The sequence below is a fragment of the Lithobates pipiens genome, unplaced genomic scaffold (assembly GCF_037356315.1).
Source record: "Lithobates pipiens isolate NorthernLeopardFrog02 unplaced genomic scaffold, aLitPip1_a1.2 Scaffold_23, whole genome shotgun sequence".
Taxonomy (NCBI): Eukaryota; Metazoa; Chordata; class Amphibia; order Anura; family Ranidae; genus Lithobates; species Lithobates pipiens.
This window is the reverse complement of record NW_027507785.1, coordinates 164,310,875-164,332,713: the sequence shown is the minus strand read 5'-3', so window position 1 is coordinate 164,332,713 and position 21,839 is coordinate 164,310,875. Positions and strand designations below refer to the sequence as shown.

At 45.8% G+C, this 21,839-nt stretch overlaps 1 protein-coding gene across 6 annotated transcripts in view; it reads left to right on the top strand.

The window, feature by feature from the left end:
- Positions 1–21,839, top strand: part of ATRIP (ATR interacting protein) — a 266,310-nt gene that overhangs the window by 217,839 nt on the left and 26,632 nt on the right. For 5 of the 6 annotated variants that reach the window (XM_077452541.1, XM_077452537.1, XM_077452538.1 and 2 more), the window contains one exon: positions 12,844–13,096. The exons of the other annotated variant lie outside the window; for it this stretch is intronic. In XM_077452541.1, the coding sequence (XP_077308667.1) occupies positions 12,844–13,096 (253 nt within the window). The remainder of the gene's footprint in view (positions 1–12,843; positions 13,097–21,839) is intronic. 6 annotated transcript variants of the gene reach the window in all.

Below are 21,839 nucleotides of genomic sequence, written 5' to 3'. Positions count from 1 at the left end.
TGGAAGACCGCCCTTAAGCAGACCAAAACTGGAAAGAGCCCAGGCCCAGATGGACTGCCCGCGGTTTATTACAAAACCTTTTCGGACGTTCTCTTAGATCCCTTCTGTAGAGCCTTCAACTCCATTTCAGACACTACCCCCCTTCATCAGGATATGCTAGAAGCCCATATAGTGGTAATTCCGAAGGGTGACAAAGATCCAACCAAAGCTGAAAATTATAGACCTATCTCACTACTTAACGTTGATTTGAAACTTTTCTCTAAAATTCTTGCTAACAGAATTCTTCCTCTTGTCCCTAAATTGATCTCTTGTGACCAAGTCTGATTCGTCCCTGGCCGTGAGGCCCGGGACAATACGATTAAAGCCATTAACTTGCATCACTTAATCAAAACCTCTGGACAAAAAGGTTTTTTCCTTTCCCTTGACGCGGAGAAGGCATTCGATAGGGTAGGGATTACATGCACTGTGTTTTGAAAACCATCGGATTAGGACCTCGCTTTCTCCGCTTTATTGATGCCCTATACATTAACCCGAAAGCGAAAATCAGAGTGAATAATACCTTATCGAATGCCTTCTCCATACGAAACGGGACCAGACAGGGATGTCCCCTGTCCCCTATTCTATATATTCTCACCTTGGAACCTTTCTTAAATAGCTTAAGATGTAACCCAGATATCACTGGAATTAAATCTAAAATAAAAGAATACAAAATCGCAGCGTACGCTGACGACATCTTACTATTTCTCACCAATCCCCTTATAACGATTCCATCCCTCTTAAAAGCATTTGGCTCATTTAATACCTTGTCCAACCTAAAAATTAACTTTAGTAAATCCTATGCCCTCAATATCTCTCTACCCCACGAATTGGCCGAACAATGTAAACTTAACTTCCCATTTCAATGGACAAATGAGACTATTACCTATCTGGGCATACAACTCCCAAAAAATGTAGACGACCTATACGCTAAAAACTACCTACCCATCCTACATAAGATATTGATGGACTTAAAACTATGGAACAAACCAATCTTTTCGTGGTTCGGTAGGGCTTCTATTCTCAAAATGAACATCCTCCCTCGCATCCTGTATCTTTTACAAGCCGTCCCGATTAAACTCCCCATAGCTTTTTTTAAATCGTACAAACGAGCGTGTACGAATTACTTGTGGAATACGCACAGACCCAGAATTAGCTATCACCAACTCTCCCTACCCAAAGCCAAAGGTGGCATAGGTCTCCCTGACATCGCTAACTACTACAAAGCCACTCATATGACGAGGATAATTGACTGGAACATCCACTCACCTTACAAAGATTGGATTGCTCTAGAAGCTTCGTTCGTAGACTCCCCTCTTCGACATCTTCCATGGGTACAGCGTTCACACATGTTCGCTTCGACTAAATCCCATCCATTAATAGCCCCAACTTTACAATGCTTCTCTACTATATGCGCTCAAAAGGAAATTTCATCTAACCCTGGACCAATGACTCCACTGAAACAGAACCCACTCTTCCCGCCAGGCATGCACGAATCCTTCCTTGTTAAACATTGGACAAACGATCCGATTCTCATTAACTCCTTTTACAACAAAGGAAGACTGCTCACGACACAACAAATCGCAGAGAACTTACAAATGCCCCCAATCCCCACGTGGACCTACCAACAAATTAGACATTACCTGCAATTCACGAATAAACAAAGTGACTGCACTAGATCCCTGACTCCCTTCGAGAAACTGCTCCTCACAGACCCCCCTGACTCACCTCGTTTCTTCGACTCATTCCCTTCTATTTCAGAATTACAAACCTGGCACTTCGTTGGCTTGCAAGGCTTGGGAGAAAGACCTGGAATCTTCCTTTTCACAGGAAGATTGGGAACGTATCTTTCTACATATTCATAAAGGTTCGCTGAACGTCTCAACGCAGGAAAATGGATATAAACTACAATGCCGCTGGTACCGTACTCCTGCTCTGATCCACTCCTGGGATGCAAAGACTCCGGATACATGCTGGAGATGCCACAATCCGGGTGGCACCCTCCTACACTTGTGGTGGCTTTGCTCAGCCATACGTCCTTTCTGGCAGATAATACATAGGAAAATTGAACAAATTACGAGCTCGACAATACCCTTCTCTCCAACGCTTTTCTTGCTACATCACGATGCCCACTCTAGCACGTCTTACCGAAAATCTCTCACACTCCACTTAATCAGTGCAGCGAAGCAATGCATCCCGATCTATTGGAAGTCTCCTACCGTCCCTTCCATTGCGGAATGGCTTCGTAGAGTAGACAAGATAGCAAACATAGAAGAACTGATCCACATTCATGCTGACACTCCGACGAAGTTTAGCTCCAAATGGGCGCCTTGGATCCACTTTCGGACTACTGCTGACTTTCACGACCTGATTCAAAATTCCTCCTGACTAACCATCGCATATTTAGGTACCCGTAATCAACACAGAGTACCCCCTGGGTTTCCTACCATACGACACCACAACCGTCCACCCTAAAAGGGTGTTAGTTCGTGGACGGCGAGTAGCAGATCTCCTGAACCCCTGTCTGATTCTTTTACCTAAAGACACAACCTCCCCTCTCTCTGCCCTTTCCCACTCGTTCTTTATCCCGTGTCTCTTTTACATAGTTCCCTCTCCCCACCCTTCTCCCTAAAAGGATACGCATCTCCAGAATAGAAGGTGTAAACCTATAGCATCCCCCCTTACCTCCTTCTCGATCTTTCCTTACCTCGACACGTTCTTTGTTGTCACGGTCGGGCAATCCAACTTTAGACCTGTTGATCATAGTACAACTCTACACCTACGCAATCAAACGCTCTGATTTATCTGCATTTGGAATCTCTCCCATAGATTTCTACATGTTGTTAACTGTTTACTTAGACCTAAGGTTCCATTCTACATCTACTGTATAACCATATCCAACTTGTTTGTATTATTCCTGCTCAACATGGATTGCCTGTTCTCTATATATATATATATATATATATATATATATATATATATATATATATATATATATATATATATATATATATATATATATATATATATATATATATATATATATAATATGTGTTATTATTCTTCTGTATGATGTATTTTGAAAACCAATAAAAACCTTTGGAAAAAAAAAAAAAGAAAATTAATGTGCAGTGTAAGATGAATGGTATATGGCCGAGGAGATTGTGGTGAATCATCAGAAATAAAACCTCAGCCCATATACATCTGTAGACGTGACAGATCATAAGCTGTGGGCACTAACTAACCCAGGTGTACGAAGAACTCTGAAAGTGCGATGACATGAAACGACGATGAAATGGCTATAGTGTATGCTGTGGCTGCACAGCATCGTCAAGCTATGACATAACATGCTGAAGACCGCTATGACCGAAAAACAAACAGAAACGCTGTGACAGAAACGCTAAGACATGAACGCAGACTATGCTGAAAAAAAAAAAAGCTTATGACAAAACATGCTATGACAGGACCACTGGCTGGACCTACTCTGCCTGGACTAGAAAAAAATGCTGAGACTAAACCTCAGTGATTGAAAATGGAAATAACCGAAATGCTAAGACTGAACAAGCCGCTGTGACAGAAACCTGCCATCGCGGAACCATTGTGACAGAACCGCTGACCGTAGTGACAACCTGCTATGGCAGACCTGCGGACAGAAGCATTGTAACAGAGCATGCTGTGACTGGACACACTACGACAGGAACACGGGCAAGGAAACGTGGAACTGAACCCCCCAACCAGCCCCCCTTCCTTGTACTGCCCTAGGTGTCCTCCTTTCAGCTAACCGGAAAACATACCTTAACAGACCTCATGAAGTGCTGATCAAAGAATCTGCTGCTCCCCTGGATGATCGTGATGGCTACCAAAACCTGTGGATATGAGTTTGAGAGCTGCAGTTAGCAGCCTGGTACAGGCATGGGCAGGTCATGCTAACAGACAGTTACCCCAGGAAACTTACCAAAAGCCTGAAGGTGAAAATCAAACCTGTTTGATGAAACGCCAAGGAAACTTCTACGGCCGACAGCTGCAAATGCATCAGATCCCAATACCAAATAGTACATACCTTGTCAGATCCGTCACCCACATCTGGCTGTTTCCAAAGCTGCAGTGCATAGGTCTAATTACTCACTGTCTGTTCAGCAGTGATGGCAATAGGGAGAGAGGAGCAGGTTGGCTGGTTTCCCGTCGGATAGTGTCCGCTGTGCATGCGCAGTACACAGGACAAGCACATTCTGAAAATAGCCGAAGATGAACGGCGCCCGCGCCGCTAGTCCAGGCCCCCAGCCCCACCATCTAAGTGGACACAGAGCTAGAATAAAAAGAGCCGAGCACAGCGAGGCTGTGCCTGAAGCACGGCGAGTGAAGCGAGGGGCCCTCTAACATGTGCAGCCCTATATCCACTTGAATGGCGGGGCCCGCACCCCGACCCACAGCGCCGCACATCCCCGGAAACCCTCTGAATCCCCTTCCGCCCCGCACTGCACCGTACGGGGAGGACACTTTAGATGGCCGGACTCTACATGTCAGAACACCGGCCTTCAGCACTACTATACTTTAATGTACTAGTCACCTTTATCACTATTTGGGCATTTAGAAAATGATTTAATGAGAAACAAACATTACTGGAATTTGTAACTTGATCATATACTGCTGAGAATTTATGATGAGCTTCTTGAAACTCTCATGGTAGCTCACAGAGTGCTTAACGACAATAATCAAACAGTATATGGGATACAAACAACTCCCATGACTTGTCAAAATCCATTCAGACATTAAAATAGACAGAATAAACATCTGGTTACACCAAAGCATCTGTCAAGTTTATATACAGTTGTAACCATCCCACCATACCCCCCTCGGCAGCCCCCATGTGGAGACTGAATCTGTGCAGGGAGAGGAGCAGACAAGTGGCTGAACAGATGTGGGTGACATGTCTGAACACCAACCCAGCGAGAACAGTGGGAGGAGCAGGCAGGCAGCCCCCTCATGGCACCGGATCAGCCCGGGGAGAGGAGCAGACAGGCGGCCAAACGCCCCCTAACCCCCCCCGGGATGAACACCGACAGGAGCAGGCGAGCAGCCCCCACATGGAGCCGGATCCGCCCAGTGAGGCGAGCAGACGAGTAGCCGAACACCCCCTCCCTCCGGCGAGAACACTGGAAGGAGCGGGCGGGCAGCCCCCACGTGGAGCCGGATCAACACAGAGGGGAGCAAACGGGTGGCCGATCACCCCCCCCCCCCCCCGGGAGAGGTGAACACCGGGAGAAGCGGGCGCCCCCCGCGAGGAGCCAGATATCCCTGGGGTGAAATGAAGGTGGGCGGGTGGTCTCTCAGGCAGTACCCGTCATGAGCACTGAGAGAAGAAACGCCGCCGCAATCACTGATGCAGCCGACTGTCGCTCAGCAATGGACCCGGAAGTGATGTGAACGAGCCAACCCCCCACCCCACCCCCTTCTGACCATCCCTCCCAGAAACAAAACCAACAAGGGCCTGATGGAGGAGAAGGGATATATATACCCTCAGACTCCTCCTACAAATCCAGGCGGCCAGCCTTCTAACCTATCTCCCATGCAGTTTCACAGATTACTCCTCATGCTTACAGGCAGTAACCCAAGTATGGCCCCTCCTTTAGGTTTCCTAAACTGTGTAAAAAACACAAAGCATATAAAAATGTGTATTTAGAATGTAGACCACCCACCAGGGAAAGGAACCCTATTATCCACTACCATTCAGTGGCATGTAAATTATATAAAAATTGGTGGTCGCTTTTTTGTTTTTCTTCAGAATGTTCTGTGTAGAGAGGGAAAGAACTTTAGTCTTTCCTCTTCCTCGCTTTGCTCGCGGCTACACTTTGACTCAATTTATTCTCTTCCTTCCCTGGCAGACTGGGCAGACATGGAAGGGAACTGCATTGTGTTGAATCCTGTACTGCTCCCAACCTCACTTTTCTTGCCTCCCCATTGCTTTGTCAGTTTTCTCATTATCGTTGGTCTATGGTTGCACCCAGCCATGTTTAATAGGTGCACAGTCAGTGTCCTGTAAATCTACCTTGTAGGAAACTTGTACAAAAATAAATAGGTTGGCTGTAATTTCTGACTTACCTCTTGAAAATGCTAGGTTTCTGTCTGTATCTGACAGCAATACTTTTGAGTCATAGTCCTCAAACAAATATGCAGCCAGTGAACCCAGAACAGCCTGTGTTGTGTTTTTTTTTAATGTAAACTTTTTTTTCCCCCAGGTGAATGGGTAGGGGTACATCGTACCCCATACTCATTCACGTAGGGTGGGGGGCCAGAATCTGGGGGCTCCACGATTCTGATAAGCCCCCCGCCTGCAGAACCCGACAACCAATGGCCAGGGTTGTCGGGAAGAGGCCTCCTCAACATGGGGACGAGATTCTTTGGGGTGGGGCCGCAGGGCCCCCCTTCCCCAAAGCACCGCCCCAGTGTTGAGGGCACATGGCCTGGTACAGCTCAGAGGGGGGGGGGGGGGCGCTTGCTTGTCCCCACCCCCTTTCCTGACCGGCCGGGCTGCATGCTAGGGTAAGGGTCTGCTATGGACTTTAGGGGGATCCCTACGCCGTTTTTTCAGCGTAGGGGTTCCCCTTTAAATCCATGCCAGGTGACGGGGCTAGCGAGGTGTCAATCTTGCTGATGGAGGCAGCGACATTGAATTCCTTCGCTAATTCCGTCTACCTGGAGCCACGTTCAAAATGAATTGACATTTCTCCGTGTGTGGGCAAGTCTGTTCATTTCAAAAGTCTGGCGGACTCCCGCCATAGTCCGGCGGATTGTCCGCTGAAAAAGTCCTGGCGTGTGTGGGCAGGTCCGCTCGTTCGGAAAGTCCGGCGGACCTTCGCTGCAAAGTCCGGCGGGTTGTCCACTGGACAGTCCGATCGTGTGTACGTGGCATAAGACAACTGGCTTTTTCACAATAAAAAGTCAATGAAATGAAAGGGGAACATTTTTTCGAAAATTACATTCAAGGTCTTACCACGTGGCTTGTGAATCGATAAGTGTCAACATAAATATCTTTACACAGATATCGGCTAATGTTGGGATGAATACCTCTCCCAGCCGCCGGGGGAGGCTTCCCTCGGTCACCTGAACTATCCTGGGGGCTTGGGCGCGTTGGTAAGACCTTGAATGTAATTTCGAAAAAATGATCCCCTTTTATTTGATTGTACCTTATTATGTTGTATATTCAATTGTGATTTATATTTTTATATATATATATTTTAGAAGTTGGTATTTCCCGAAGAAGCTGAAAAGCGAAACTAGTCGAAATACTTCACCTTCTATACCAGCCCTTGATTATTTGTATTGATTTTATGTTTAAACAAATTGATATAATATTTTTACACAATTGTTTTCTTAATGTCCTTATCATCCGTAATGTGCACTGTAATAGTCGCTCTGCTCTCTTCCCTTTGTTGACATTTCTGGTTGGGGACCAGATTTTTTTTTTAAAATTTACTCTATATTAATTTGGGGTGATGGTGCATCATGTAAGTCTTATTTTCATATTCTTTATATTGTGAGGCCATTTATAATTTTCATTTTCTCCTTACCTGGGTCATGCGAGTCACTAGGTGTTGCTTGGCGAGCTAAAGGTGCTTGGCTGGATTTTTGCATAGGGGCTTGGTAAAGGGCCTCCCTTCTGAGGTGTTTTAATACTACACCCGGGTGCTCTTCTTTTTTTTTTTTTTTTGCTAGTAAATGTCTTCAAAAAAAGAGGAGCAGGACTAACACTACAGGGAAGGGCACAGCTTTGTCTTCAGTAGTTCCTGATGAACCTAGTCGTATCCCTAGTTTTGTATCCCATGAAGGACCAGAGGCAATCTGATCCACTTTGCCTATCTGGGATTGTTTCTACAGTCAACGCTGCTGCTTCACCCTTTATCACCAAGGATGAACTGTCCTTAGCCCTAGCTTGGGTTAGAGTACAGGATTGCTGGCGTGATTGCCTCCATCCCGCAGGGTGGCAAGAAACGCGACAGATCCCCCTTCCCGGAGCCTCCTAGTCTGGAGCAGGAGTGGGTTGAGGCTGGGGAAGAGCTTAAAGCCCAGGATTCAGTGGATGGCCTGGCAGATGAGTCTGCTTCCGAGCAATCTGGACAAGAAGATATCCAGTTGGTATCTGCCTCTCAGTCACAGAGGCTTTTGGTCCCGACTCTTACTGAAATGGTTCGTTCAGCCTTTAAGTTGCCTTTTGCAGAGATTACTGTGCCCCCTGGTCCTCTTTGGGATCCCTGAGGCCTCTTCAGGCCACACAGGTTTTCCCCTTACACCCCCTGTTGAAACAGGTGGTGTATGCTGATTGGGAACATCTGGACAGGATTTTTGTTCTCCCTTTTTTATCACATGGATGATAGGTTCACTAAGAAGTGGAGCATGCCAGCAACCCACAGCAGTCTCTTCCTTAAACAAGAACTTAACTTGTCCGGTAGATAATGCTCATGGCTTGAAAGACCCTATTGACAAGAAATTGGAGTCATTATTAAAAGCTTCCTTTTCTTTGGCCAGTTCAGCTATTCAGGCAGCTGTTGCAGCAATTGATACCTGCCAGTCCATAAAGGATCAGATCAGGCAGCATAAGGGGCCTAACCAGGAGGATGATCTGCCCGAAAATAAGGCAGATGTTCCTCAATCGCTGTGTTTTGCTGTTGACGCCTTAAAGTATTCAATACAGCAGGTTTGTCGTTTGGCTCTTTTGTCTGTACATATGCACAAACTTTTGTGGTGGCTTAAGAACTAGTCAGCCGAGCTTCCTTGTAAGAAGTTATTGGCAGGTTTCCCCTTTAGTGGGGAACATTTATTTGGTGATCTAAATATTTCCAAAAGATTTCCGGAGGGAAGAGTTCTCTACTTGCTGTGAAGAAAAGCACCAGGCATCCCTCATTTAAAATTTTAGGGACTGCTTCCTCAAATGTCTGTGCCAAGGCAGTTAGGCTGCCAACGGGGCTAGAGCCAGGGGCAAGCCTCAAGGCCAGGGCCAGGAAAAGTCCTGGGTCCAAAATTATTCTAAACCCAGCACCAAGCCTTCCTTTTGAGGAGACGCCCCCCACTCTATCGGGTGGAGTGAAGGCTGCTGCACTTTGCAGACACTTGCAGAACAACAATTCAGGATGAGTGGGTCACCTCAACTATATCCCGAGGTTACAAGCTGGAGTTGCAGGGAGTTTTTAAGATCCAGCATTCCCTCGGATCCTCCAAAAAGAGACTTATTGTTTCAGGCACTACATCATTTAGTGCATCAAGGAGTGATTATAGTGGTTCCTGTATCCGAAAAAGGCACAGGGTTTTACTCTAACCTGTTTATGGTTCAAAAACCAAATGGGGACATTTTGGACCTAAGATCCCTGAACCAGTGTCTACTGATGGAGTCTATCTGCTCAGTAGTAGCCTCACTCCAGAGGGGAGACTTTCTAGCCTCCCATCGATATAAAGGACTCGTATTTACACATACCTATCTTTCAGCCTCATCAGAGGTTCCTGCGATTTGCAGTAGAAGAATGGCATTTTATGTTTGTGGCTCTACCCTTTAGGCTTGCTACAGCTCCCCAGGTTTTCACAAAGGTCCTAGCACCAGTACTGGGTCTTTTAAGGGCCCAAGGGATCCTGGTGCTCTGGTATCTGGACGACCTGCTCAGCAATCACTCACTACAGGCTCTAGAACAGAGCATAGCATGCACAGTGTGTGGTATTTGGAAAGCTTAGGCTGGATCATAAATTCCCGAAAAGTCAACCTTGAGCTTAAAGTCTAAGGTATTTAGGTCTGGTCCTAAATACGGTCCAAGCAAGAGTATTCTTGCCACCTGCAAGGGTCTGGGCCCTGAAGAATCAGGTGCATCAGATAAGGGGCACCAGTCAATCCTCCATTCAGCCCTGTAGGAGTCTTCTAGTGAGGATGTTATCCTCCTTCGAGGTGGTGCCCTATGTTCAGTTCCATTCTAGGCCTCTACAAGAAGACATCTTGTTGGCTTGAAACCGGAGAGGACAAGCCCTGGATTATCCAATCTTCTTGTCTCCTCGGACACACTTAAAGTGGAGGGCCACCCTGAAAAAAGAAAATGGATAAAAAATTAGAAAAAAATCATTAAAAAAAATTAAATATTTTTTTTTTTTTTTTTTTACTTACCAGAAATGCCTGTTGCTAGGCACATCATCCTAATCTGCCTCTTCTTCCTCCGGAGATCTTCTTTCTTCTCTCCTAGGTGCGGCGTCTTCTGGGTAATGGGTCGCGCTGTGTTCTGGGAACTGTGTGTCCCAGAACACAGCGCGTCCCATTCACAAAGCGCTGCGCGACTCAAGCATGCGCAGTAGGAAATGGGCAGTGAAGCCGCAAGGCTCCACTGCCTGTTTCTCTTACCCAAAATGGCGGCTCCGGGACCCGAGACCGAGGGATGGGACATCGCGGGCGGCCTGGACTGGTAAGTCTGCTTATTAAAAGTCAGCAGCTACAGTGTTTGCAGCTGCTGACTTTTAATTTTTCTTTTTTTTCAAAACCGGCCCTCCTCTTTAAGCTTAAACTGGTGGTTGCAGGATCAGAACCTGCGAAAAGGGAAGATCTTTCAGTCCTGTAACTTAGAGAGTACTGACTACAGATGCCAGTCTCTCAGGCTGGGGAGCGGCCCTAGAAGAGCTCACAGCTCAGGAGAAATGGTCAAGGACAGAACAGGCCCTGCCCATCAACGTCCTGGAAATACAGACGGTATGACTGACCCTACAGGCATGGACGGTGGAGCCTTAGGACTACCCTATCAGGTTTCCATCTGACAATGCCACAGCATTGGCCTATATAAACCACCAAGGTGGTACCAGGAGTAGTTGAGCTCTGAAGAAGGTGAACCACATGTTAGCCTGGGCAGAGGGACATGTGCCAGTTCTATCGGCATTCCATATCTTGTGATTAGAGAACTGGAAGGCAGATTATCTCAGATGCCAGTAGATCTGCCGAGGGAATGGTCCCTACACCCAGGGGCGTTCCAGGAAATTAGCCAACATTGGGGATGGCCAGAGGTCGACCTACTGGCATCCCAGGTTCAACAGCAAGCTACAGCAGTTTGTGTCCCGAACAAGAGATCTGCTGAAAATCGGAGTAGATGCTCTGGTAGTTCCATGGAGCCAGTACTCCCTGGTTTATGCTTTCCCTCCGATCTCTCTTCTTCCACATATGTTGCGCAGAATTTGGAGAGAGTGTGAGTTTGCCATTCTGGTGGCAACAGCCTGGCCCAGAAGGCCCTGGTTTCCGGAGATTGTGAGATTGACAATAGGCGGGCCATGGACGCTTCCATGGCTCCCCGATCTACTGTCTCAAGGTCCTATATTCCACTCCAATTTACAGTCTCTAAATTTGAAAGCATGACTATTGAAGCCAGGGTGTTAAAGAACCATGGCATCTCAGGACCAGTGGTGTCTACCCTAGCGAATGCTAGGAAAGCTGTCACTAGGAAGATATATCATAAGGTCTGGAAAACTTGTATTGCTTGGTGTGAAGCCAAAAAATGGCATCCTCGGAAATATGCAATTGTGAGAATTCTCTCTTTTCTACAGTCAGATGTGCAAATCAAATTGGCTTTGAGTACAGTCAGAGGTCAAATTTCGGCCCTGTCAGTATTCTTCCAGAAGCCTTTATCTTCCCATTCACTGTTCCAAACCACAAACAACCATTTGAACCTATTAAGGAAATTCCATTAGACTTGCTGTCACACAAACTAGCCTTCCTGATGGCTATCACAATGGCTAGAAGGGTGTCTGAGTTGGCGGGCCTTTCATGCAGGGAACCATACTTGATCCTTCACCAAGACAGGGTTGTGTTATGATCTATTCAATGCTTTTTGCCAAAAGTGGTGTTGGCCTTTCATTTAAATCAAGACATTATTTTGCCTTCTTTTTTCACTCAACCTCGTTCAGCGGAAGAGAGACGACTGCATTCTTTGAACGTTGTCCGGGCAGTCAAAGTTTATTTGTCTAAATCTGCAGAGATCCTTTTTTGTTTTACCAAAGGGACCCAAGAAGGGGCAGGCAGCTTCCAAAGCTTCCATTGCCAATTAGGTCCATCAATTGGTCATTCAGGCCTATGGTTTGAAATGTAAAGCTCATTCTACCGGAGTTGTAGGAACCTCCTGGGCTTTTTTCCATCAGGTATCTGTGGCTCAGATTTGTAAGGCTGCTACCTGGTCTTCAGTGCATACGTTCACAAAATGTTACCAAGTGGATGTTTGAGCAGCCGAGAATTCAGCTTTTGGCTGCAGTGTACTGCGTGCTGCCGTATGAGGTCTGATGGCTATTGTTTGGCAGGCTGTCTCCCTCCCTTGAAGGCTATTGCGCTGGGATGTCCCACCAGGTAATGAATATTAGCCTAATGCTTTGTCACATGATGTATGAAAAAGAAAGTAGGATTTTTTCATCATACTTTACTTGTAAAATCCTTTTCTTTGCGTACATCATGGGACACAGAGGTCCTATCCCTCTTTTTGAGGATTCAGTGCTTGCTTCAAAACTGAAATAACTTCATGTATGGATGGGGTTATATAGGGTATTGCTTACTGCCTAAAGACCTTTGGTCTACCAGTGTCTATTCATCTGGAGATGAAGTATAAATCAACAGGTAATGAATATTGGCCTAACCCTGTGTCCCATGATGTACTCAAAGAAAAGGATTTTACAGCTAAGTATGATGAAAAAATCCTATATTTTTTTTTATACACTGTGGTGTTTGTAGCACATAAGAAACAGTAAAACATTACAAAAGATTCTTTCATCAGAATTCTTTGGTGTTATAACTGTTATTTTTCCATTGTTTAGGTTGTAAAGGCCTTGGTTCTCACCCTACACCAGGAGTGGCTCTGTGTGCGGCGCCTAATTTTACTCAGTCCCACACCATCCTTAAACAAATCTGTGCAACTTCTAAGGGAGACGGCAATGCTGTTATACAGTTTCTTCCAAAAGGATAAAAACTTCAATGAGAACTGTCTGGAGGTCCTCCACCCGTATGATCAAGCTGTGCGAGGAGTCCGAGCTATCTTAAGAAAATATAATATTTTGAAAGAGAATGAAGGTCAGTCCCTTAATATTTGATACATTCACTTTAAAGAGAATTTTACCCATAATCCTTCAAGCTTTGTGTCTGCTTTGCATCTTTTAACATGATATAAGAAATGGGTCTTGTGCTCTTTGACTTTGTGATCCACCAAACAGACAAAATATAATTATACCGAAGAAGGGTTAGAATTCCTGACATTATTTATTGCTGTCTGTGCCTTTCTGCCATGGGTATAACCTATATACAGGGGTGTCAAACTAAGCTTACTCTTTCGTTCACTGACTGACACAGCTCCGTTTATTCTTGACCATAGGGTTGTTACGCCGCCTTCAGGAGATGACTAGGCAGAACATGTTATACATGTTATATATGTGAAAAAAACAGAACTTTATAGTTCCGCCTAGGGAGTGGTCCTTTCGGTAACAACCCCTCAGCCTGCTTCCCGTAGATTCAGTTTTTTTTTCTGCCTAGTGAACGAGATGGACCTAGGAACCCTGCGGGACCATCGGTCCTGGGATTTTTTTACACAAGTTTGCCTTTTGTGCAAGACTTTTGGATCCTGTGATCTACTATCAACAGCCGGCTGGGTGACAGGCTGGATATCCTTATCCTTGTAGTCTCGCCAGCCTGGCCATCGAGCGTGTGCAGACCATATCTACGTGCTGGATCAGCCACGACATGCCCCTCAGGCTCCAGGGGCGGCTGGTGAGCGCAACGCTCCTGGGCACACATATGACTGGACTACCAATGTCTTTGTCACAGTGTGCCGTGGCCAGCAGCCACCCTGTACTGATTGGAGAGTGGGTCTGTGATGGGATGTCCCCAGCTCGTCCCCCTCTTTTCTCCCTGTCCTTATCTTCCCGGGGGGCTCTCACCTTGGATGGGGGGTTGCGCTGGGTGACTGTGTCTATGGTCTCCCCGCTGGGTGTCTGCATATGCTGATCACCATAGCGCTGTTCTGCCGCCATTTTTGCTGTCCTTCCTCTGTGTACAGTTGTTTGTCTGCTATTTTTGGTGTGCCTCAGTGGAAGCATGGTCAGGAGCCATTTTACTGTAGTTCGGCGGCAAGCGCAGTTTTTCACTCGGGACACCTGGGAGCTGACACGGGCACTTGTAGCTGAATGGTGCAGAACTCGGTCAGGGTGGTGAGTCCTGCGGTGAGGGCCCCTCAGTCTGCAGCAGCTAGGAGCGTGTGACTGTGTACCTGTCCTAAGTCCCCAAGGGTGGCAGACAGAGTGAGTTAGCATGGCTTCAAAAACTGGCGTTTCTTCCCCTGAACTCCCGGCAATTGCAACCGGCGCGTCTGCAAACAGTGCAGTGCCTTTGGACGTTTTGTCGGCAGTACGTTCGTTGCCAGGATGGAGGCGGTGTGCGGGCGCAAAGGTGGTAAAAAGCGCCCGCCCCCCCCCCACCCATCCTCCGGGGAGAGCTCTGACGCAGACTCTGCCCCGCTGAGACTGGCGGCCCCTGCTCTGTCGTTTCAGATGATGCTGACCAGGACCGATCGGTCCGCACAAGACAAAGCGCTGGTTGGAGCACTTGTTACAGCTGTGTGTGATACCCTGAAGATTGAAGATATAGCAGGTCCTTCTGCTGAAGTAGCGGTCCCTTTTGGGTCCCGTAAGCCAGCCCGTGCACCTACGGTGTTTCCGTATCTGACTTATTTCTTATAAGTTCATATACAAGGAATGGGGAAGACCGCAACAGACCTTTTCGGTCCCAAAAAGTATTGCGGTGCGCTACCCCTTTGAGGAGAGCCTTCTTAAACAATGGTCAGCTCCTCCGGTCATGACCCCCCCCCCCCCCCCCCCCAGTATCCAGGTTAAATAAAGTAACCACGATCCTGGTAGAGGGGACTCCTGTGTTTAAGGACCCCACGGACAGGAAGGCCGAGGCATTGGCCCGTTCCTTGTTTACGGTTGTGGGGTCAGCAATGCGACCAGTACTGGCCTCAGCACTTGTGTCGCAGACACTTACTGAGTGGGCAAAACTTTTGCAGCACGAGTTGGGGAAGCAACAGGCCTCTCCTGTCTGTGTGGAACTAGCAGACCAGTTAGTGCAAGGCCTTTAGTACGTTTGAGACGCGACCCTAGATACGCTTCCTCTTATCCAGGGCTTCAGTGTCTGCAGTGGTGCTGAGGCGCCTGATTTGGCTAAAATGCTGGTCTGCAGATCAAGCATCTAAGAAAGCCCTGACTGATCTACCCTACCTTGGGGAGTGGCTCTTTGCAGCCTCATTGAATGACATTAAGAATGCCACAGGTGGGAAGAGTACCTTACTCCCACAGACCAGGAAGACTAAGGAGCCACACCGCAGGCAAGGGCTCTCATTTTCTGCTCAAAAGAGACTTTTTCGTCTACCCGGGGCTTTGGCTAAATGCCCCCAGCCCGACAGGACAACTACTGAGGGACAAAGTGCTACCGCATTAAGGTTTGCCCCACCCGTCTCTCAGGTGGGGGGTCACCTTTGGGAGTTTGCAGCCCGGTGGGCCTCTCAGCTGTCTGACCAATGGGTCTGTGAACTGATTTCCTCTGGCTACAAGATGGAGTTCCTCTCTTGGCCACCAAACAGATTCTTCCCTTCCAGCATACCCTTACTCCCGGCTCGCCAGGAGGCCCTAATGGGGGCGGTAAGGGACCTGCTAAGTCGCAAGGTGATAGTGCCTGTTGCAGAGTCGGAAAGGTTCTAGGGGTTCTACTACAAAATCTGTTTGTAGTCCCCAAAACGGAAGGGGTAGGTCCAATCTTGGATCTGAAAGCCCTCAATTGCTTTGTAAAAGTACAGAGGTTCAGAATGGAATCAGTTCGCTCAGTGGTCGCTGTACTCCATCAGGGTGACTCCCTGGCATCTTTGGACATCCAGGATGCATACCTGCACATACTCGTATGCCTCCGGCATCAGAGGTTTCTGCGATTTGCAGTGGGGGAATCCACTACCAGTTTGTGGCCCTTCCCTTTGGTTTGGCATCAGCTCCCTGAGTCTTTACCAAGGTATTGGCTACAATCTTAGCGTTGTTGCTACAGCACGGGATCGTAGGTTATCTAGACGATCTCCTCCTGAGAGCATCTTCCGCCTCAGAATTAAAGGAGGATGTGGCGATCACCATGCAAACCCTGCAGGATTTTGGGTGGTTGTTGAATCTAAAGAAGTCGGTGCTTATACCAACTCAGCGCTTAGAGTACCTAGGCCTACTGCTGGACTCCATGGAAGCCGAGAGTGTTTCTCCCTTCAGACAAGCTGAAGACTCTCAGAACCGAGGTAAAACTCTTGATGAACCGCAGGTGGTCGTCGCTACGCTTCTGCATGCGAGTCCTGGGGCTCATGGTGGCCTCCGAGGCAGTGCCGTACTCCCAGTTTTACACCAGAGTCTTTTAGAAGGAGATCTTGACGAAATGGGACAAATCTTTGAAAGTAAAGGTATTCTCGCGCCAATCTACGTGCCCTAAAGTAAAAGTAAAAACTATGGTTGCAGCAAGACACCGGCAGGGGTGATAACCCTCCCCAGAATAAGTGATAATAAATAAAAATGGTGTTGCGCTCCAGCTAAATAAATAAGATAAACTAAAATAAGCTAGCTAGTGCCTAAGTAGCAGCGGGAAGGTGAAAAAATGTTAAACTACGTGCCTAAATATACTCAGACAATGTGCATAACCACTTTGGTGCAATACATCAAATTGTGCACTTAACCTAAAAACAATACCAAATCAAGTGCTATATAGAATCAAAATTATCAGTGAAACAACGTGCAATAATAATGAAAATATCAATAAAATATATAATACAAATATAAAAAAATATATAAGAAGAAAAACTTGTGAAACAAAAAAAAAAATATATAAGAAGGAGAAATTGGAATTAAAATAACCTATATTCATATAAAGATGGTACTCAAAATGTAAAAAAAGGAGATGAAACTTATAAACGCTTAATAGTGCAACTTAATAAAGTGCAATAGCAATCAGTGATAATTAATCAAAACGCACAAGGTGCTGATAATGATATTCAAACTCCAAGCGCACAATAGAGGTGTGCTCTAAAAACCAAAAAAGTGCTCAAAGATAGCTCCTAAAGTTAAAATTCACTATAATCATGCAAAAAGTGAGTCCATTCAGTGATAGGCGAATCAATATCCTGCGTGACCAAAAAGGGGGGGTGATTCCACCAGTGCTCCTGTGCGTCTTGTGTCCACACAATAGGTGCAGTAATTACCTTACCTTACTGCTGTAAGGTAAACAGCATTCCAAAAAACCACTTGTTATCTGTTGGTGTGGATTCAATAAGTAGTACTACTCTGGACACTCATTCACCATAAGCACGTTGTATCATAAAGAGAAAGAAGGGGAACACTCCAATGGTGAAGTATGTATTCACAGTTTATTTAAATAGGAAACGAAGCTTGGGTACTCGCATTTAAAACGATATAGAATGCACAATAACAAAACGAACGATTCCCTGATTCCCAAAGATTCCCCGATGAAGTCACATGACGATATGCATAGGAACGCAATTGGTTAGTGAGGACACCGGAAGTGACGTCCGGAGTACGAGCGCGGCGCTCGTTCGTTTTGTTATTGTGCAAAACGAACAAAACGAACGAGCGCCGCGCTCGTACTGCGGAATTTTAACTTTAGGAGCTATCTTTGAGCACTTTTTTGGTTTTTAGAGCACACCTCTATTGTGCGCTTGGAGTTTGAATATCATTATCAGCACCTTGTGCGTTTGGATTAATTATCACTGATTGCTATTGCACTTTATTAAGTTGCACTATTAAGCGTTTATAAGTTTCATCTCCTTTTTTTACATTTTGAGTACCATCTTTATATGAATATAGGTTATTTTAATTCCAATTTCTCCTTCTTATATATTTTTTTATATTTGTATTATATATTTTATTGATATTTATTTTCATTATTATTGCACGTTGTTTCACTGATAATTTTGATTCTATATAGCACTTGATTTGGTATTGTTTTTAGGTTAAGTCCACAATTTGATGTATTGCACCAAAGTGGTTATGCACATTGTCTGAGTATATTTAGGCACGTAGTTTAACATTTTTTCACCTTCCCGCTGCTACTTAGGCACTAGCTAGCTTATTTTAGTTTATCTTATTTATTTAGCTGGAGCGCAACACCATTTTTATTTATTGGGACAAATCTTTGTTATCCCTGGATTGGCAGATTCGGGTGAGCCAGTCAATCAGGGACTCCCTGCTCTGGTGGCTGAAGTCCCAGACACTTCGGTCCAGGAAGTCGTTCCTACCTCTACATTGGACGGTGATCACAACAGATGCCAGACTGACCGGCTGGGGTGGAGTACTGGGAGTACAGTCGACCCAGGGCCTCTGGTCGGGGAAGGAATCCGAATTGCCGATCAGGCTATGACTCTCCACATGGTCGATGAAACTACGAGGGCGTCCGATCAGGATCCAGTCAGACAACGCCACAGCGGTGGCATATGTCAACCATCAAGGAGGAACAAGAAGCTCAGCTGCAGCATGGGAGGTCACTCAAGTCCTTCATTGGGCAGAGCGACATGTACCGGCCCTATTGGCCATTTACATCCTGGGAGTGGAAAACTGGCAGGCGGACTACCTGAGTGGCTAGATGCTGGACCCAGGAGAATGGTCACTGCATCCGGAGGTGTTCAGGCTACTGTGCTTGCGATGGGGCACACCAGATGTGGATCTCCTGGCTTTCTGTCTCAATCGGAAGGTACCGAGATTCGTATTAAGGACAAGAGATCCTTGGGCAAACGCATCAGACACGCTGGTAGCGCCATGGGGTCAGTATCGACTGATCTATGCCTTTCCTCCAGTAAAGCTACTACCACATCTGCTCTGCAGATTGGAGACCGAGGGGATTCCAGCAATTCTGATTGCCCCAGATTGGCCAGTACGCCTGGTTGCGGACGCTCCTTGGCGACTACCGCTGCGAGAAGACCTTCTGTCTCAAGGTCCAATTCTCCATCCTGCTATACCATTGCTGGTTTTAACGGCATGGCTGTTGAGAGCCAGGTGCTAAGGAACCGAGGCCTATCAGACTTGATGATTTCAACTATGTTGAGAGCACGGAAATCTTCTCGAAAGATATGCCATCGTACCTGGAAGGCATACATCTCCATGTGTGAAGAGAGGATGGCGTCCGCGCACCTATTCCGTTTCCAGGATTCTGCTGTTTCTACAGCGAGGAGTAGACCAGAAATTGGCTTTAAGCACCATTTAAGGACAAATATCTGCCTTGGCTATCTTTTTTTTTTTTTTTTTTTTGTCTTTTTTTTTGTCTTTTTTTTTTTTTTTCCAGCGACCCCTGGCGACTCATTCTCTAGTGAGCACTTTTATTCAGCGGGTCCAGCATGTAGTTCCTCTGGTGCATCCACCTTTACTCCCGTGGGATCTGAACCTGGTGTTATCGGTGCTTCAGAAACCGCAGTTATGTACACTTAGGAAATAATCCAGGCCTTTCTTAAAGCAATCCACTGAGCTGGTCATAACCACCTCTGCAGGGAGTCTATTCCACATTTTCACAGCTCTTACTGTGAAGAAACCTTTCCGTATTTGGAGATGAAATCTCTTCTCCTCTAGACCTAAAGAGTGCCCCCTTGTCCTCTTTGTTGACTGTAAAGTGAATAACTCGACACCAAGTTCCCTATATGGACCCCTTATATATTTGTACATGTTGATCATATCCCCCCTTAATCTCCTCTTATCAAGAGTGAATAAATTCAGTTCCTCTAATCTTTGCTCATAGCTGAGCTCCTCCATGCCTCTTATCAGTTTGGTTGCCCTTCTCTGCACTTTCTCCAGTTCACCGATATCCTTTTTGAGAACTGGTGCCCAAAACTGAACGGCATATTCCAGATGCTTTGAACAGGGGCAAAATGATATCTCTCTCTCTCTCTCTGGAGGACTTTGCTCACTTTGGAAACCGCAGCTTGGCATTGCATGCTATTATTGAGCTTATGATCTACCAAAACCCCCAGATCCTTCTCCACTATGGATTCCCCCAGTTTTACTCCCCCTAGCATGTATGATGCATGCATATTCTTAGCCCCCAAGTGCATAACTTTACATTTCTCAACATTAAACCTCATCTGCCACATAGTCGCCCAATTAGACAGAGCATTGAGGTTGGCTTGTAAATTGGAGACATCCTGTAAGGACGTTATTCCACTGCATAGCTTGGCGTCATCTGCAAACACGGAAATGTTACTTTTGATTCCAGACCCAATATCATTTATAAAGATATTAAAAAGTAAGGGTCCCAACACTGAACCTTGGGGTACACCACTGATAACCTTAGACCATTCAGAGTAAGAATCATTAACCACTACTCTCTGAATTCTGTCTTTTAGCCAGTTTTCTATCCATTTACAAACTGATATTTCCAAACCTGTAGACTTTACCTTACACATGAGCCGTGTGTGCGGAACTGTATCAAACGCTTTTGCACAATCAAAATATATCACGTCCACCACCACCCCTCTGTCCAAGGTTTTACTTACCACCTCATAAAAAGAAATCAGGTTTGTCTGACAACTTCTGTCTTTCATGAATCCATGCTGTCTGTTGCTCAAAATATTTTTATTCTTCAAGAACTCGTCTATGTGGTCTTTTATTAATCCCTCCAGTATCTTCCCAACTATAGAAATTAAACTAACGGGTCTATAACTACTTGGTAAAGACTTTGTTCCCTTTTTAAATATAGGCACCACATTGGCCCTGCGCCAATCCAGTGGTACTATTCCTGTCATTAATGAGTCCCTAAAAATTAGATACAATGGCTTTGAAATTACAGAGCTCAATTCTTTTAGGATCTGTGGGTGGATGCCATCAGGTCCAGGTGCTTTATCCACCTTTATTCTGTCCAAATATTTCTGGACCATATCACTTTTGAGCCATTGTGGATTTGGGGCTGTGTCAGTACCACCCCCATTATGGACATGAGCTCCCCCATGCTCCTTTGTATACACAGAGCTGAAGAAAGTATTTAATAAGTTAGCCTTCTCTTTGTCCCCAGTCACCCACTTCAGATTATTTTGCAAAGGGCCTACATGCTCAGACTTAACCTTTTTACTATTAATATATTTGAAGAATTTTTGGGGGTTTGTCCTACTATCTTTTGCAATCTGTCTTTCATTTAGAATTTTTGCATCCTTGATTCCTTTTTACATATTCTGTTTTATTCCTTATAACATTTAAATGACACTAGCGTTCCTTCATTTGAATATTTTTTAAAAGCTCTTTTTTTTTATAGTTTATAGCTTTTTTAACTTTGGCTGTGAGCCACATCGGTTTTATTTTTAACCTTTTAAACTTATTTCCCATGGGAATATACTTTGCCGTGAGTTTGAGAACATCAGAGAAATTCCCTTGCTGACTTTCCCAGGAATTGTGTTTTCTAGTGGCCATTACATCGGCCAGGAGGGTTTTGGAACTGGCGGCCTTGTCTTGCAAGTCGCCCTATCTGGTTATCCATAAGGATAAGGTGGTGTTGCGTGCGCAACCTTCTGTTCTGCCGAAGGTGCTTTCGGCGTTTCACATCAATGAAGACATTGTGTTACCATCACTGTGTCCTAAACCAACATATCCTAAGGAGGTTGGCCCTTCATTCCTTGGACATGGTCCGGGCTCTAAGGGTGTATTTGCCTGCCACAGCTCCCTTTCAGAAGTCAGATTCTCTGTTTGTTTCGGTAGGCGGTCTCGTCGGCCACCATTTCCAGGTGGATAAGACAGATTGTGGTACAGGCCTATGCAAT